General features: G+C 49.2%; 3 protein-coding genes across 5 annotated transcripts in view; 2 read left to right on the top strand and 1 right to left on the bottom strand.

Moving 5' to 3' along the window:
* Nucleotides 1-691, top strand: part of PPM1L (protein phosphatase, Mg2+/Mn2+ dependent 1L) — a 24746-nt gene extending 24055 nt beyond the window's left edge. Inside the window, exon 3 of the mRNA XM_057386864.1 lies at nucleotides 99-691. Within this exon, the coding sequence (XP_057242847.1) occupies nucleotides 99-448 (350 nt within the window). The 3' untranslated portion in view covers nucleotides 449-691. The remainder of the gene's footprint in view (nucleotides 1-98) is intronic.
* Nucleotides 692-6075: 5384 nt separating this feature from the next.
* Nucleotides 6076-10496, bottom strand: B3GALNT1 (beta-1,3-N-acetylgalactosaminyltransferase 1 (globoside blood group)). Of its 3 annotated transcripts, none has more exons than XM_057386861.1 (2): nucleotides 10344-10496; nucleotides 6076-7313 (listed from the first exon to the last, which is right to left on the bottom strand). In XM_057386861.1, exon 2 carries the CDS (start codon nucleotides 7251-7253, stop codon nucleotides 6270-6272), a length of 984 nt encoding a protein of 327 aa, XP_057242844.1. In that variant the 5' UTR covers nucleotides 7254-7313; nucleotides 10344-10496; the 3' UTR covers nucleotides 6076-6269. The 3 variants fall into 3 exon arrangements, with proteins under 3 accessions (XP_057242844.1, XP_057242846.1, XP_057242845.1); XM_057386863.1 differs by having other exon boundaries at nucleotides 10351-10496; XM_057386862.1 differs by lacking the exon at nucleotides 10344-10496 and adding an exon at nucleotides 10081-10297.
* Nucleotides 10497-12679: 2183 nt separating this feature from the next.
* LOC130586151 (ADP-ribosylation factor-like protein 14) lies at nucleotides 12680-14180 on the top strand. Its single transcript, XM_057386868.1, has one exon. The coding sequence runs from the start codon at nucleotides 12878-12880 to the stop codon at nucleotides 13454-13456; it is 579 nt and encodes a 192-aa protein (XP_057242851.1). The 5' UTR covers nucleotides 12680-12877; the 3' UTR covers nucleotides 13457-14180.
* Nucleotides 14181-16239: the final 2059 nt, after the last annotated feature.

Here is a 16239-nt window from a genome sequence, read left to right as displayed (position 1 = left end):
GGCAAACAAAATCACTGACAAAATTTATATAATTTTATTTTATTCTGATCAGTTTTCCAGCAGCAGGAGCTGCTCTAAGCGTTTCCATCTCTCCTCAGGTGGYTTCATCAGCTTCAACGGCTCGTGGCGCGTTCAGGGCATCCTGGCCATGTCGCGCTCGCTGGGCGATTACCCCCTGAAGAACCTGAACGTGGTCATCCCCGACCCCGACATCCTGAGCTTCGACCTGGACAAGCTGCAGCCCGARTTCATGATCCTGGCCTCGGACGGGCTGTGGGACGCCTTCAGCAACGAGGAAGCCGTGCGCTTCATCAAGGAGCGCCTGGACGAGCCGCACTTCGGCGCCAAGAGCATCGTGCTGCAGTCCTTCTACCGGGGCTGCCCCGACAACATCACCGTCATGGTGGTGAAGTTCAGGAACAGCAGCAAGGCGGAGGAGCAGCAGTGAGCGCTGCTGGAGCGTTGGGGGCTCGGCCGCAGCGGGAAGCGTCCCCGGGCTCTGAGGGACGGGAGGAGCCGCTCCTGCCCTGGGCTCGACCAAAGGAGCAATACAACCATGAGCCTCAGAGCCCCCCGGCCCGCCCCGCGCCCCCCGATCCATAGGAACCTCTGTAAGCTCCCGTTCCCCACTTTGGTGTCGGAATCCCGGGCAGACTGTGGGTCAGGGCGCTGCCCTCCCTCCCTCCCGTGTGCAGGGCGCTGCTGCTGCTGCTGCTGCTGCTGCTTTTCCCTGGTGGGCGGCGCTGCTCAGGAGCTGCTCCCGTGTCCCTCATCTTCCTCATCCCTTCAGCTGCAGCGAGGAGGGTGCAGAGGAGAGCGGGGTTTCGTGTGAAGGAGGAAGAGGAGCCAACTCTCAGCCTGCTGCCAYTGCTGGCTCTCGCTTCGTCCGGCCTGCCCCCGAAATAAACCCCTGCCAAGCATGTGAGTAGGTAGAGCTCCTGAATTCCCACCTTTATTCAGGCTGTGCATTACTCTAGAACCGTTCTTCTAGGCCATATTGTATCCAAACCAGCTAATGGTGAACTTCAGCAAAACCCCGGGAGCTCTGACACCTCCTGGGTGGGAGCAGAGCAGAATGTCTGTCGCTCGCCGAGAATCACCCTGACCTTATTTTTACGGCATGGACTTGGGAAGTGATGCAAGAGAAGATGAATTTCCTTAGTGACTGTTGGAGAACTCACCCGAGCAGGGCTCTCAAGAAACCTCAGAGCTCCCCTGGTGGAAGTCGAGCCTGTTAAAGACTTCCTTGTGCCACTGCAGAYGGATTTGTGGTGTTAATCCCGGGGCAGAGCCGGGTTTTGGGATGAYGTGGAGATGCCAAGAGGCATTGTTGCACTGTAGAGATGAGAGGTTGTGTTCAATCRAGATTTTAAAAGTCTGTTTAGCTCTAACTCCATTTGTCAGTATTTAATTGTCCTTTGGAACCTGTGAGTGCTGTAGGTTGGAGCGAGGGCAGTCGGAGTTTGCTGCACATCTGGAGCCAGCTGTGTCAYGAGGGGCAGAGGGACAGAGCAGGATTTGGGGTGGCTCCTTCATCCTGATCCTGCCTCACCAAAATCCTCGGGATCTCCCMGAGAGCATGATCCTGGACAATCTGCTGGAGCCTTTGGGGTGCTGGTGTGGGTCTGAGGAGGGTCAGGGATGGGGTGGGATGGGTGAGCTGGCACTGCCTGTTCCTTACACCAATACAATTTTCCTCCTTTGGCAGCTGCCTGGCACCCACCACCCACCCACATGCAGGGTCTGGGGTGAGCTAAGCTGTGCTGGGGGTTCTAAGGAGCTTGGGATCTCTCAAGGCAAAAATCAGGAGTTTGGGGTGAGGCTGAGCTGTGCTGGGGGTGCTGAGGGGATTGGGATCTCTCAAGGCAGAAATCAGGAGTTTGGGGTGAGGCTGAGCTGTGCTGGGGGTGCTGAGGRGMTTGGGATCTCTCAAGGCAAAAATCAGGAGTTTGGGGTGAGGTTGAGCTGTGCTGGGGGTGCTGAGGGGATTGGGGTCTCTCAAGGCAGAAATCAAAGAGCACAAATTCCTCCTCCAGAAGGAATTCCCATCTTTGTCCTTTCAGTTTTGTCCCTAGGTCACGTCTCCTCCAGCAAACATCCCTCCTTTCATTTTGGGGGATTATCCCAGCCCTAAATCAGCTCTGCTGGGATTCCCAGTGCTGTGGAAAACGTGTCTGGATCCCATGGCATCCTCTGCTCGTCCCGGGCTCGGGGGAGATCCACTGTGTCCAGCACCCTCTGACCGAGCCTGCACAGCTCCTGTCACACGGACTGGAGGGTTCCTGGCAATTTTCATCCCCAGCTCTGCACATTCTGTGACTCTGAACTGCATTCTGGCAGTTAAATGGAGCAGCTAGCAGGAAATGTTAATAATTACGGAGTTATTTCAGTGGGAAAAGGAATCTGATGTTAATAATTGCGGAATTATTTCAGTGAGAGAAGGGATCTGATGTTAATAATTGCAGAGTTATTTCAGGGATATGGGATCTGAGGTCAGAGCACTGGGAAATGCAGTCTGTGGGTGATAATTCCATGGGAATGCAGGATCCTGGAGTGGGAATGGCATGGCTGTGGGGGAGCTGAGCTCCGGGCAGGGCTCACAGGGAGTGGGGTTTGCCTTCCCCATCTCCTTTATGGGAGATGTTCCCATTGTGCCTCTCAGGACACAGCCTGGATCCAKCTGGGAAAAGGGGAATTTCTCCAGCCTTTCCCTTGGAGCTGGGGACAGCCGGGATGGTGGCACCGGGGCTCCTTCTAGTGGCCCTGAAATCCAGCAGCATTCCCTGGAATCCCACAGCATTCCCTCAAATCCCACAGCATTCCCTGAAATTCTAAACCCCTGGGATAAATGAATTCAAATCCCAGTGCCCAACCCGCTGTGTTACTGCGGGAAATATTCCAGATATTCTGGGAATACTGACCACGTGGAATGCTGCCCCTACATCTGCTTCAGGGTTTGTTGGGAATTTGATTGCTCCAGAATGCACTCAAAACATTGCAGCATTTTATCTCCTCTGAAATAATATCCAGACTGCCAATTTCCCATTTCACTTAACTTTTGCTCCCCACCCAGCAGCAATTTCCAAACATCTTTGCCCAATTTATTACTATTAAAATTAAAATTAAAATCAAAATTAAAGTTATTATTATTATTCAGCTTTTCAAGTAAAAAAAACCCCACAGTTTTCCTATAAAGATCACAAATATTTGGAATTCTGATTTAATATTGGATTTGCTGCACAATTAAAAAAAAAAAAAAAACCTTAGGATTTGGAAAAGTTTTAGCCTGTGTTTTAGGGTTCATTTTCAGTACAATATTCCAGGCAGGTGCAGTAAAATTTGGGCCCCCCCTACTTCAATGCCCAGATTATTTCATGGTTTGAAGTTTTTCACCTTTTTTCTGGCTGCTCACACTAAAAACTTCCCCAAGAACGGCTTTAGGCAGAAACAGGAGCTTGGTTAGGAATTTKACAGCCTTTTTAAGCAATAATAGGTCAGACTCCAAACCAAACCAGATTTGGGAATGAGGGGGTTTTAGGAAAACCAGGATGGATGTTTTTGCTGTGGATGACAATTCATTTCAGGTGGCACAAAGAGATCACTGTGTGTAAAAACCTCAGCCCTGTAACCTGGCAGCAGTGYCAGCACTCGGGGCACAAAAACCCCCAATTCCTGCAGGTGACAGGAGAATTTCCATCCATCCTCAATTCTAGTGACTCTCATTCCTCCCTCACCACGAGCACTTTGCTTTATCCATTTCCTGAAGGCTGCAGAGCCATCGTTACATTTTTGGGGGAAAAAGCAATACAAACCGGAGTCTCGGTGTTCTTGGGGCAAATAATTTATTCCTGAGCATTTACCATGGCAAGCTTGGAGAAAAACAAAGGGGTTTGGGGTTTCAGATGTGTGAGAAATGGTGGAATGAGGCAATTGTCTCCCAGGGCTCTCAGGATCTGCTCAGAGAACAATCCAATCCCSTGGCACAGCTGGAATTTCACCCAGATCTGGCAATGCAAGAGCATCRCGCCCTCAGTTATGCAATACTGTATTTTTCCAACAAAAAAAAAAAAACAAAGCCTTTATTTTTTAAAAAACTCCCACCTTCTTAACATCCACCCTTAGGACATTGACATCTTGTCTAGAGAGTGTTGTCCCTAAAAAAAGTGTTTATCCCTAAAAAAACCCCATCCCATCCTCGAACCGCAGCAAAACCCAGCCCTGCCCACAAGCCCGGAGTGCTGAGGGCACTGGGGGAACCTCAGCGGCCCTGGAGCTTTGGGCACCCCCTGGGATGGGAACCAGGAATTCCTGGGAACACCCCGGGAATCCCTGGGATGGGAACTGGGAATTCGGGAATCCCTGGGAACTGAGAATCCCTGGGAACACCCCAGGAATCCCTGGGATGGAAACCAGGAATCCTGGGAACCAGGAATCCCTGCGATGGCAACTGAGAATCCCTGGGAACATCCAGGGAATCCCTGGGAACACCCCAGGAATCCCTGGGATGGGAACTGAGAATCCCTGGGAATGCCCCGAGAATCTCTGGGAACACCCTGGGAATCCATGGGATGGAAACTGGGAATCCCTGTGAACACCCCAGGAATCCCTGGGAACACCCCAGTAATCCCTGGGATGGGAACCAAGAATCCCTGGGAACCGGGAAACCCTGGAAATGCCCCAGGAATCCCTGGGAACACCCTGGGAATCCTTGGGATGGGAACCAGGAATCCCTGGGAATTCCATGAGAATCCCTGGGATGGGAACTGGGAATTCGGGAATCCCTGGGAACTGAGAATCCCTGGGAACACCCCAGGAATCCCTGGGATGGAAACCAGGAATCCTGGGAACCAGGAATCCCTGCGATGGCAACTGAGAATCCCTGGGAACATCCAGGGAATCCCTGGGAACACCCCAGGAATCCCTGGGATGGGAACTGAGAATCCCTGGGAATGCCCCGAGAATCTCTGGGAACACCCTGGGAATCCATGGGATGGAAACTGGGAATCCCTGTGAACACCCCAGGAATCCCTGGGAATTCCGTGAGAATCCCTGGGATGGGAACTGGGAATCCCTGGGAACCAGGAATCCCTGGGAACGCTCCAGAAATCCCTGGGAATTCCCCAGAAGGAAAGCTGGGATGTGTCCCGCAGCCTCTCCCCCGTGTAGTGGATATGTCCAGGTTAATTCTGTTCATGCAATTGCARATTCTGTATCGTTGTCCATTCGAGGTGTAAACTCCTGAAAACTGGGCCTTGCTGATGTGAATAAAGTGATGACAAAGAGGTCTTTACACACGGGGAGGAGCTGCTCTTCTTTCCAATGGAAACGGGGGGATTTCTTCCTTTGTGMATTTGAAAATCAGAACAAAAATGATTTAGAAACGGATATAAACCATAATAGAAATGATTCTGGGTTCATCTTTCCTGCAGGGTTCCAAAACTCCTGGGATGCATCACAATGTTTGGGATTTTAATATCTTCTCCTTACAGCTTTGGCAAGGGTGGTTCCACACATCTGAAAYCATCCCAGGCAGCAGAGCTGTTTGGTGAGAAATGCCAAATGGCATTTGACAAATATTAATTTGATTTGATTGGATCGTAGTGCAATATTTTATTTGCAAGATATTCAGACCTAATTAAAAAATATTTTTGATTTATTAAGATCCCTTGGAAAACATCGGCCTCCTTTAATTGGAATGTGATAAACCAAGAACCCTGCCCTGGTSTGGGAACTCCAGCAGACACCAAAGCCAATTTAATGTGGACACAGACACACAGAGTGCACCACATTGGCAGAATCCCATGGGATCCCCAGGCTGGGAACACCCCTGGAAATGCTGTGGAGGTGATGCATTCAAATATCAAGAGGGGACACTCTCAGGAGGGTTACAAAGAAAAAAAAAAGCTTGGGTTGGATTAAATTTCCTGCTGGGCAGAGAAAAAATATTGGAGATGGCAATCAAATGAGAAAACCAGTCCAGGCAGGGGTTGGGGAAGCACCATCCAAAGTGGTACCTTGGCACWGACATCACTCCTCAGTGGGGTTCTGTGCTTCCCGAGGGTGCAGGGRAAATCCCAGGGKTGCTSYGAGCACAGGGGGACAGCACATCCCAGAATATCCCCTGGGTGTGGGATACACACCTGGAAAAGTGCTCGGTGAATCCCTGCCGCTTTGATTTCACAGCGTTGGAGTGTCCTAGAGAAAAGCACTCAAAGCCATCTCTTGAACCCACTTTTACCCCAAATTTGAGATTCTAAACGAACCCAGAATCAAGGGCAAGTCTGGGAGGTGTTGGATGACAAATGGTGCCAGAACTGGATCATTTCACTGGATGTAAGGCCRTGAACTACAATCAAATGTCTGAACYTACAGATATCAAAGTTGATTYKATASAGAAAGAATTGTTCTGCATCCTCTGGAACAGTAATGTTGACTTTGAGTATATTTAAGCAAATTCCCACGTAAACATCCTCGAATTTCACGGGTCTGACGTGGCCCATCAGCTCATAAACCCTCCGGGCCAGTTTTCCATCCAAAATGTATCCCATSCCACCGCAGTAGGGTGGAAACAGCCTGAAGGGATACTCCTCATAAGAAATGTATCTTTTTCTGACAAAGCCTCTGTAGGCAAAGTTATCGATGTGGGGATACCCCGTGAAAACATTTTCYGAGGAATTGAGCCGCAGCAGGAATTTCACCAGGTTGGGAGTGTTGATGAAGCTGTCCACATCGGTCTTCATGAAGAACCTGGCRCTGGAGCAGAACTCAGAGAGCCACTGGAAGGCCATGATGGTCTTCAGGGTGAGGTTGTCGTAGGTGTCCAGGAAATCCTGGCGGACGATGTCCCCGTAGAGAACGCTCTCGTCCTCCACCGACAGCGCCGCCGCCTCCTCGGGCCGCGCGTCGCGCCCCAGCAGGAACAGCGTCAGCACCCGCTGGCCCTGCCAGGAACGCYGCGAGCCCCAGGTGGCCCTGATGGCCTGCCTGGCCTGCACGTCCCCGGGGCTGGAGGCCACCAGGATCACCAGGAAGGGCTGGACGTCGGCGCAGCCGTGGCGCTCGCGCAGCGTGAAGGGCCGGCGCCGCTCGTACACCGGCTCGTACTCGTAGAAATACATGACRTTGGTGTGGTCCAGGGCGAGGCGAGAGGACACCGTGATGTACCACAGGCTCAGCAGGGAAAAGCCCAGCAGGAACACAAAAACCCAGTGCAGGGGTCTCATGAGCAAAGCACCGGCTGGAGCCGCTGTCATGGTGGGGAGCCCTCGGTGCCGCTCAGAATCTGCTCCACGGCTCCTGAAACATCTTCCTGGCTGGAAAAGAAAGGGAAGGGTGGCATTCAGGGTGCTGTGATTCAAATGGTATCTTCTCCTTGTGCTGCCAGCTGGAATTGGGCTGTAATCCAGCAAATCCAAGCGTTCCTGTCCAGATGTGACAGCCCTCATCCCATGGACGGCAGAGAACACGGAGCTGCTGCCCAGCAGGGTTTGCACTGAAACCTCATGGCTTTCACCTTGGAAATTCCCTCTGCACGGACCTGATCTCCACCCAGGCTCCCATTCTGAGGTTTATGACCCCAGGAATCTCAGCACAACCTCTCTGATTCCACTCCASCTCGAGGAGAGAGCACCGTGCACAAAATCCAACAAAGGGCTCAGCAAATGGATGCTCAGAGACCTCCGAGTTTTGTTGTGAAGTCCGACTGATCTGTGTGAGCCGGAGCAAATGGGACAAGAAAGCAGAAGCACAAGCAAATATTTCATCCTCACAAACAAATATTTCATCCTCATAAGCAAATATTTCATCCTCATAAGCAAATAGTTCATCCTCATTCAAGGCTTGAGCAGCTGCTCATAATGAAAAGGGGGGAAGGTAAAAATCAACTTCCTTAAACCAAGAGATTTAATAAAGCCATTTTGGATCAAAATCATTGGGATTTTTACCGTCAGCCAGGTCATTTTTGGATTTGAAGCACACGCCTCAACCTGGTACTGCCAAACTCCTGTGTAATCCAGGCTGAAGCTGTTGCTTCATTGTCAGGATGAGATTCCAGTGGATAAATCTTCACAAAATTGAATTTAAAGCCAGACTCCCACTCCTGTAGCCTCCAGTGTTTGCCTTTCCTGTATTTCCCTCAAACTCCACATGCTCTATCATCCTTTAGMCATCTTTAAGCCAAAATAATTCCAGTGCCTTGCTGTGGGGACTCCAAAAGGTTCCTGATGTTTGCAGGGATAATATTTATCCTGCATGAGCACACACGAAGACAGAGTCAGGATGATGGAAGKATCGATTTCACAGCACAGTTAATGACTCCTTATCTTCAAAAATACCACCACTGGGCTCATAAATGTTTGATATTTGACAAATAAATCCAACCCCCAGCACAGCACTCCGGAATCCAAGGGAATTGGATTTGCCAGAGCCCACCTGCCTCGTGTTTCTGTGCAGGATCTGAGTTTAAATTAATCATCTTTTAAAGGGAGCATTTGGAGAACAATTCAACAGTGATGGCTTTCAAATGGATTAAAGCAATTTTATATCAAGCATTTAAATAGAAGAGTTTTGGACTGATTCCTCTCAAAATCAGTAATTAGCTAACAGGAATCTTCTCTTTTTATGCACCAACCTGACTTGCAGTGGACAGTAGGAAAATACACACTGGAAGAAAAAACCCAAGTTATGTATCAGTGCTTATTATTCGGTTTTATATCAATTACATTTACTTTTATGATCAATTTAAAAGCATGTCAGAGTTTGATCGGTTCTTGGTTGCCTAATGGAAAAATATTGTAAATGTTTTGATTGTTTACAGGCAAAAAAAACCTGATTGCATGACATTCTGGGTGATAAAATAATGAGAAATCTGGGAAAATAAACACCAATTCGGGTCCCCCACTAAACAAAACACAACCTTAAGGGTGCTGGATCCTCATGGGAATTCTGTACCTTGCTGTGGGATATCCAGTGCCCCAAATGCGGCTGCTCCCTGCCCTGCCCTGCCTGCCGTGACACGGCCATTTCTGATTTCTGTGGCTCTGAGCATTCCCAGCTCCGGTGATTTCTGATTTCTGTGGCTCTGAGCATCCCAGCTCCTGTGATTTCTGCAGCCCTGAGCATTCCCAGCTCCTGTGATTTCTGTGGCTCTGAGCATTCCCAGCTCCGGTGATTTCTGCAGCCCTGAGCATTCCCAGCTCCGGGCGCTCATCCTGCGGGATTAACCGCTCCAAACACAGCAGGAAAACAGCAAATCCTGGGAAACACCAACCACACGGGGAAAGAAATCCCCACCTTCTCCTCTTTTGGCTTTAACCGAAGTGAGGAGGTTGGAGCAGTGAGCTCTGAGCACTTTGCTCAGTCACGGAGCAGCCGCAGCCCTCCCAGCTTCCCACATCGGCTTTTTTACATTTCCAGACTTTTTGCTGGCAGTTTTCCCCTTCCATTTGTGCTCAGCAGCTGCAGCAGGAACTGCTCCTTCCAGGGGATTATTTTAATTTCCCTCCAAGGTGKCCCAGCAGGACAGACCGAGATGGTGCCAACAGATCAAACTGGTGAACTTTGAAACAAACGCGAGGCTGAGAGTGCTCCACAGGGATTTCAGATCCCCACTCTGCTGCAGGTAGGGAATTRTGGAGTGTGGACATGCTTGGCAGGAAAAAGGCAGCAAATCCTCATATTCATTAAAGATTACTAATTATCATAAGCAATAGCCCAGAGTATAAAGATTTTACAATACCATAATGAAAGATGTATCATAAAATAAATCGTTTTTAAAGCTGCCAACAGAAATAATTTGGGAATCTATCCCTGTCCCTGTTCAAGGCGAGGTGGGACGGGCCCTGGAGGAAGGTGCACATGGCAGGGGGTGGGGACGAGGTGATCCTTAAGGTCCTTCCACGCCAACCCAGCCACCGATTGTGCCTTTCTAAACGTAAACCAAATCGAAACTGGAGGCAATTTCGCAAGGTCCCGGTCTGCAATGCTCTAACATAACAAAACTTAGAGATTTTTGTTTAAAGGACCTTCAACAGCGACACGCTCCCCTCTGCCAAAGCCATCCCCGCTCTCCGTTCCACGCACCTTTTCCCAGCACGGGGATGAACCGGGAGATCCGGGATGGCTGCGAGGGGCTGTGCCGCCCTCTGCCGAATCCACGCACCCATTTCAAGGCATTTCTCTGCTTTCCCTTCAAATCCAGCACCGGAGCGGCGCTCGGGGCTCGCTCACGCCGCGGTTCGCTCGGCTGCCCCTGCAGCCACCTCACTCCACCGGGACCGCGGTGCTCTCTTTTCCCATCCCTTTCCCATCCCTTTCCCATTCCCTTTCCCATCCCATCCCCGTACCCTTTACCGTGTCCCCGCCCGGCGCTCCGGCAGCAGCGGGAAGCGGCCGCCTCCTCTTCCGCCTCCCCGAGGAGCGGCCCCCGCTCCTCCGCCTCCCCCGGGAATTCTCTCCGGCAGCGCTCGGAGCGAAGCAGAGCCGGCAGCAGCGAGTGGAAATCCCTTCCCCTTCGTGCCCGGGCCGCTGGCAGCTCCCCCAAGGAGGATTCATTCCMTAATTAGTGCATCCATCACACCTTCGCTGGGATGTGCTGCCCGAGTTTCCCAATTTGGGAATGTCACGGTTTCTRTCAAGCTGCCGGTTTTACCAAGGGTTACTGTGCAGGGCTGGAGCTCGGGTTAGCTGGGGTTAAATCAGATAAAACCCGGGTTTATTACTCCGCGGTTTGCAGGTGAATTTAAACGCAAATTCAAGGCAGAGGAGAGAGCCCCGGGCTGGCAGAGCAAACCCAACTTTGGTGAAGCAGAGGTGGAGGTTCTGTCCTTTCCAGGGCTCAGGTGCAGCTCAGGGGTAGAACAGACAGCAGAGGCTGTGTGGTGCTCTGTCCTCTGATCCCACACAGGATAGGGGCTCCAAAGCAACGCCGGGAATCCTGATAGGGAGCAGCTCTGGACTACAAGATTGTTACCAAAAACTGGGAAAAAAATAAAAACCCTCCAACACTCCATTTGAAGTGACAGAGAATCAGGCATTACTGGATTTACTGGCCAGGATGTGCCAAGGAAAATATTCCAAACACACATCCTTTTACTGGTTTTTTTTTTTTCCTTTACACAGTTCAACACTCACAGAGATGTATTGTTTCCAAGTCCCTTGGCCCAGAGATGAGCAACCCCAATATTCACTTTTCCACTGTTTCCAAYAAGATCTCTCTCTGGACTCTGGTGCAGTGAGAAGCCTGCAGAGGCCCCGCTGTCCTGCCTGGCCAGCACATGAATGATCTCATAAAATTGATCTCATAAAAACACAGGCTGTGTCTGATCCCCGTTTGAAGTGAAACCACACTYGTGACCATAAACACCCAGTACAGGTGGAGCAAACCCAGAGCAGAGAACTGGAGTGCTCTTCAAACCACAGCTGGGGACAGACCATCCATCCCTGCTCTGCTCAGGATATCCATATTTTATTGGAATCCAGGGAATTCTGATCCATCTGATTCATTAAAACTGGTTTTGCAGAGTTTCCCGCCTCCTCATCTTTCAATTAATCCATGTACTTTATTTAAAATAAATGCAAATGTTTTTCTGTCCCTGGTTTAATACATCCTGCCCTGCTGCTGGAAAAAAACCCTACAGAGAATCCCTATTAGGTGTTATTAACGATGAAAAATGCACAGCAGTGAGTACGTCACTGTCATGTCTTGTTGCCCCCAATTAGTCCCGGTCTAACCCTTTTAACTTCGAGAGAAACCAGATTAGAACTTGTCTGTCAGGGCTGAGGTGGATTTTACGCAACCCAATGTCGTAATTATCAGAATGATTGTCCTATCAGTCAGCAGCTCCTCTGGCCACAAGACCTTCACATCTTTTTGCTGATTCTGGATTTTCTGAAGCAAAGAGGGATGGTTTCCTGGGTGTAAGGGCAAGCAGTGCAGCTCTCAGGATGTGTCAGAGTGGCCCAGTGTGCATCCATTGTCAGAAAAACAGAGAGGCAACAGGGGTTCATTAATAACAGACTAAATTTTCTATCTCCTCTTGGTWWAYTCTGCTGTTTAGAATRGTGGCGAGAAAATTATCAAGATTCRGTTATTTCCTCRCTTGTTGTCCCTTTCCTGAAAGAAATCTTCATTGGGCAAACAGAGAATAGAGTGAAATGAAAGTAACGGGATTTTGAGTTTGATGCGGTGGCGCCTCGGTGATGACCCGGTCACAAGGCCTATATTTAGTCTTGACCTGGCAGGACGCAGTTAAACTCGGTCCCAAACAACACAAACAAAGTCCCTGAGTTTACAGCCCTGGCAGGAGGAGTCACTGAGGCAGCCTGAGGCAGGAGCAGAGCCCAGCTTTAGTGGAACTCAGGTCCAGGGTCTGGGCAGGCTCTCGTTAGAGGTCCCAGTTTGCAGGGAGATGAGACACACTGATAAATCAGCGACCTGGCCATCCTGTGCCTTGATAATGACATCCAACCCTTCCATCTCCCCTCCTCACTGCTCATGTCCTTATTTCATTTCTCCCCAAATGGATGTGAACACACAGGGGGTTCTCCCTGAGGCACAGCAGCCGTTTCCCTGGCGCAGGGAGCAGCGTGGCTGTTTGAACACGCTGCTAACCTTTGTGCCTGTGCCACCGGGTGCTGGTTACTCATCCCAGACCCACCCACAGGCTTGGCACGGAGCTCTGCACCCTCCAAACCCTCCTGCCTTCTTATCCAGTCCATAAAAGCAGCGTGTGTTTGTGCAGAGGTTTGGCTGCTTCCGAGCTCAGAGCTGCCTCTTCTCCTGCCTCAGGACGAGGAAAGGCAGCATCTTTCACATCTCAGCTCCACGACACGGGGAGATATCCCAGCTCCAGGCTGGAGTTGGGAATTCCTGGGATAAATGGGTCTCCAGCACACCAAAGCCTCGGTGAAGCGAGCCAACATCGTGATGCTGGGGCTGGATTCTGCGGGGAAATCCACGCTGCTCTGCAGGTTCAGGTATAAAGATGCTTTTCTGACAATGCCAACCATCGGCTTCAATGTGGATATGATCGAAGCAGGGAAGGATTTCACGCTGACCTTCTGGGATGTTGGAGGGCAGAAGAAAATGAGAGAGCTCTGGAAAAATTTCCTGGAGGACACAGACGGGCTGCTGTACGTGGTGGACAGCTCGGACAAGCGCCGGCTGGAGGAATCACGGAGAGAATTTGAGCTCGTTTTAAAGAACGAATCTCTCAAAAACGTCCCAGTGGTCCTGCTGGCCAACAAACAGGATTTGCCCGGAGCTCTGAACGCTGAGGAGATCACCAGGAAGTTCAAGATGAAGAAGTACTGCAGTGACAGGAACTGGTACGTGCAGCCCTGCTGTGCCATCACGGGACAAGGGCTGGAAGAAGCTTTCCAGAGAGTGTCCACCTTTGCCAAGCAGTTCAGCAGGTCCAAGGAGACCTTCAGCCTGAAGGAATTCAATACCCTCTAAGAATTTCTACCTTCCAATTCTGGTGACTGTGAACAGATTTTGTTGGACAGATTAAGTCTGGAAAGACTGGATTCTGGAGAATTTTTACATATCAATATTTATAAAGGACTTGGTAAATATTTATAAAGAACTTGGACAATGTGAAATCCTGTTATACCTGCAGATACTTGATGTACCTGATGGGATATCTCATACCTGAAATAGGACTCTGTAGCACTTTATTATTATTTTTTTATTGACTTGGGCTTATTCAGTTGAAATTGAATGATGAGAAAGGGGCAGTTGAGCAGGTGGAAACAAAATAGGTGAGCAGTGTTCAAGTTATGCTTAAATCAATGCAGATTGAAATCAATTTTGTTAAGGTGTAAACCAGCCAAGCTGCTCAGTCAGCAATGACCCAATAATTGTAATAAATGCTCCATGGATGTTTTTCTCATGTAAAAATGGAGTGGGGTTAGAGCTTCAGCTCTCAGAGAACTTGCTGGAGGTTTCTGCATCCTAGAAACAATTCCTGCAGAGATTGTGACGAGCAGGATGTGCTCCTTGCCTGTGCCGTTGTCCCAGATATCCGAGTGCTGCTTCCCTCATTCCTGCCCTGCTGGATTTCCCTCTGGACAGGAGATGGAGCCCAGTGTGGCCTCAGCACAGGGCAGAGCCAAACCCCAGGGTTTTGTGGGCATTTCCAAGCATGGAAGTTGTGGCTGGGGTCCTCCTGAGCCCCTAGTTTTTTTTTTTTGTGGCAGGATCACCCCAAGGAAGTCGGGAGGAAGGAGGATGTTTACATTTTGTTCTTACTAATAGACAGGAATGTCAAGTTATAAAAGGGTGAAGCAGCAATAAAATCACCCAGACATACCCGGCTGTCTCATGCGGAGATTATTCAAAGGCCAAAAAAAATCATCAGGTGAATTTGCTGAAATAGTAAACAAAGGGAAGTTTCTCAATGGAAGCTGTTATTAATACTGAGACCAATTAATTACCAGGGGCTGCATCCTGAGTCATGCTGAGACTCCACTGCTCAGAGCAGAACAAGTGTCTGGAATTCTCACTGCCTGCTCTGATGATTTAGGCTCAATTGAAAATGTCATCTGTCCCTAAAAAGATCTTTCGAAGTCGTTAACATCAGGTTTCTAAGCCAAACAATTCAATGTTTAAAATGTGATATTTCATATTTACATTTATAATCATTTGCACGTGTCATATGGAACTCTCTGAATTGAATCGTGGGTCTGTTATAAACCAGGATTTAGTGCTGTGGCCTCAGGACTTCCTCAGGGAGAAACACTCTGGAGAGATTTAATGAGGGTGCAGCAGGGTCTCTAATTAGCCAAGAAGCAAGTTCTGAAGGGAGAAATAAAGTCGTGAAATAGAGCAGCTCACACAGCTCAGAATGAGAATGAGCTCTCAGGCACACAGGCCCTCCTGCAGGTTATCAAATTAAACTAAATGACACATCAACTTGAAGGAATATTTTACATTAGGCTTCAAAGGAAAGGAATAAACTCAATTCCATTCACTTTACAGAATATCAAGTATTTAAAAATTGAATTTTCTAAGAGCTCTGGTTTCCCAGAGAAGTGAAGGCAGGCCCAAGGAGACCCCAACCTTATGGAATTATTTTAAAGCTTTAAAATAAATATCAGTCAAGCTGGCTGGAGGCACAGGTTCTCAGAGGAATTAGATACCTGAAAGTTGAATTTTAAAAAATTAGTGAGACAGAGAAAAGTGACCACGAGAAAGGCAAGGCTGATAAGACACAAAGGGCTGATCCCTGGGGAGATCAAATGTGGAGCTAAAAATGTGGAGCTATAAACGTGGGGCTAAAAACGTGGAGCTCAAATCGTGGAGCTCAAATCGTGGAGCTCAAATCATGGAATCTCCCTGATACTTAGAAATTTTTGGGAAGTGGCGTGGGCAGGAAGGTGCAGAGGAAGTGGAGCTGTGGCTCAGCTCTGCCCCAGGCTCACCCCAGGGTGCTGCTGGAAGCCTGGGAATTGTTGGATATCTGATCCCATCACGTGTTCCTGATAAAATCGATAGCCAGGGAGTTCCAGAGGTGTTTTCCAGCTCCAGCCTCCTGTGAAGAGTTTGAGCTTTTGGCTGCTTGGCTGAACACTGARAGCAGAATTGTCTTGGGGTTTCAGGACTCCTTCTAGTCTAAAATCCAACCCACAGCACTGTGATAATTTATTCCTAGATAAGTTTGGGTTCTTTTACTATTTAGAATTTTTATAGATTACTCACTAAAAAAAAATTAGAATTTTTGAAGGGTTGGGGATGCTTTGAGATGGTGAGAAATTGGAATATGAAGATCCCTGAGGCAGTGGAGCTGAAGCCTGAGAGCTGAAAGCTTTTTATGGGCTGAAAGGTCTTGAAGAGTTGGGGTCAGCCATTTATTTTGCTTCAGGTTTGGGAAGTTTTTTCCTTAGCTCAGCCTGCTGGTTTGCATTTTTTATTGCTGTATTCTGGCCATCTCCTGCAAGGGGTTTGCAGTTAAAGGGCTCAAATCCTCTGATCTCTGCTCATATCCCTTGCAGAGTTTGCTGCGCCTGTTCCTTTGTGCTGGCAGAGGAGCAATCCATGACAAAATGAGTGGAACACAAAAAGAGTCCCATGTGACAAAAAGAGTGGAACACACCTGAAATTGGGAATCCCGAGGGGAAGAAGGGTTTGGGAACCCACAGCCTGCAGGACTCTGTGCCCTCTCCAGATGTGTTTGGATGGATCATTGAAAAGCTGGCAAAGCCAGAGCATGGGGGCCTGGCCTGGTGGCCATTCCTTGA

The sequence above is a fragment of the Malurus melanocephalus genome, unplaced genomic scaffold (genome assembly GCF_030028575.1).
Source record: "Malurus melanocephalus ecotype Western Australia unplaced genomic scaffold, MMel_1.1 scaffold_1080, whole genome shotgun sequence".
NCBI classification, from domain to species: Eukaryota; Metazoa; Chordata; class Aves; order Passeriformes; family Maluridae; genus Malurus; species Malurus melanocephalus.
The sequence above is the reverse complement of the archived record's forward strand: the minus strand, read 5'-3'. Positions and strand labels throughout refer to the sequence as shown.

Coding starts and splice junctions, on each gene's coding strand:
- LOC130586151 (XM_057386868.1), top strand. CDS start 12,878: ATGGGTCTCCAGCACACCAAAGCCTCGGTGAAGCGAGCCAACATCGTG.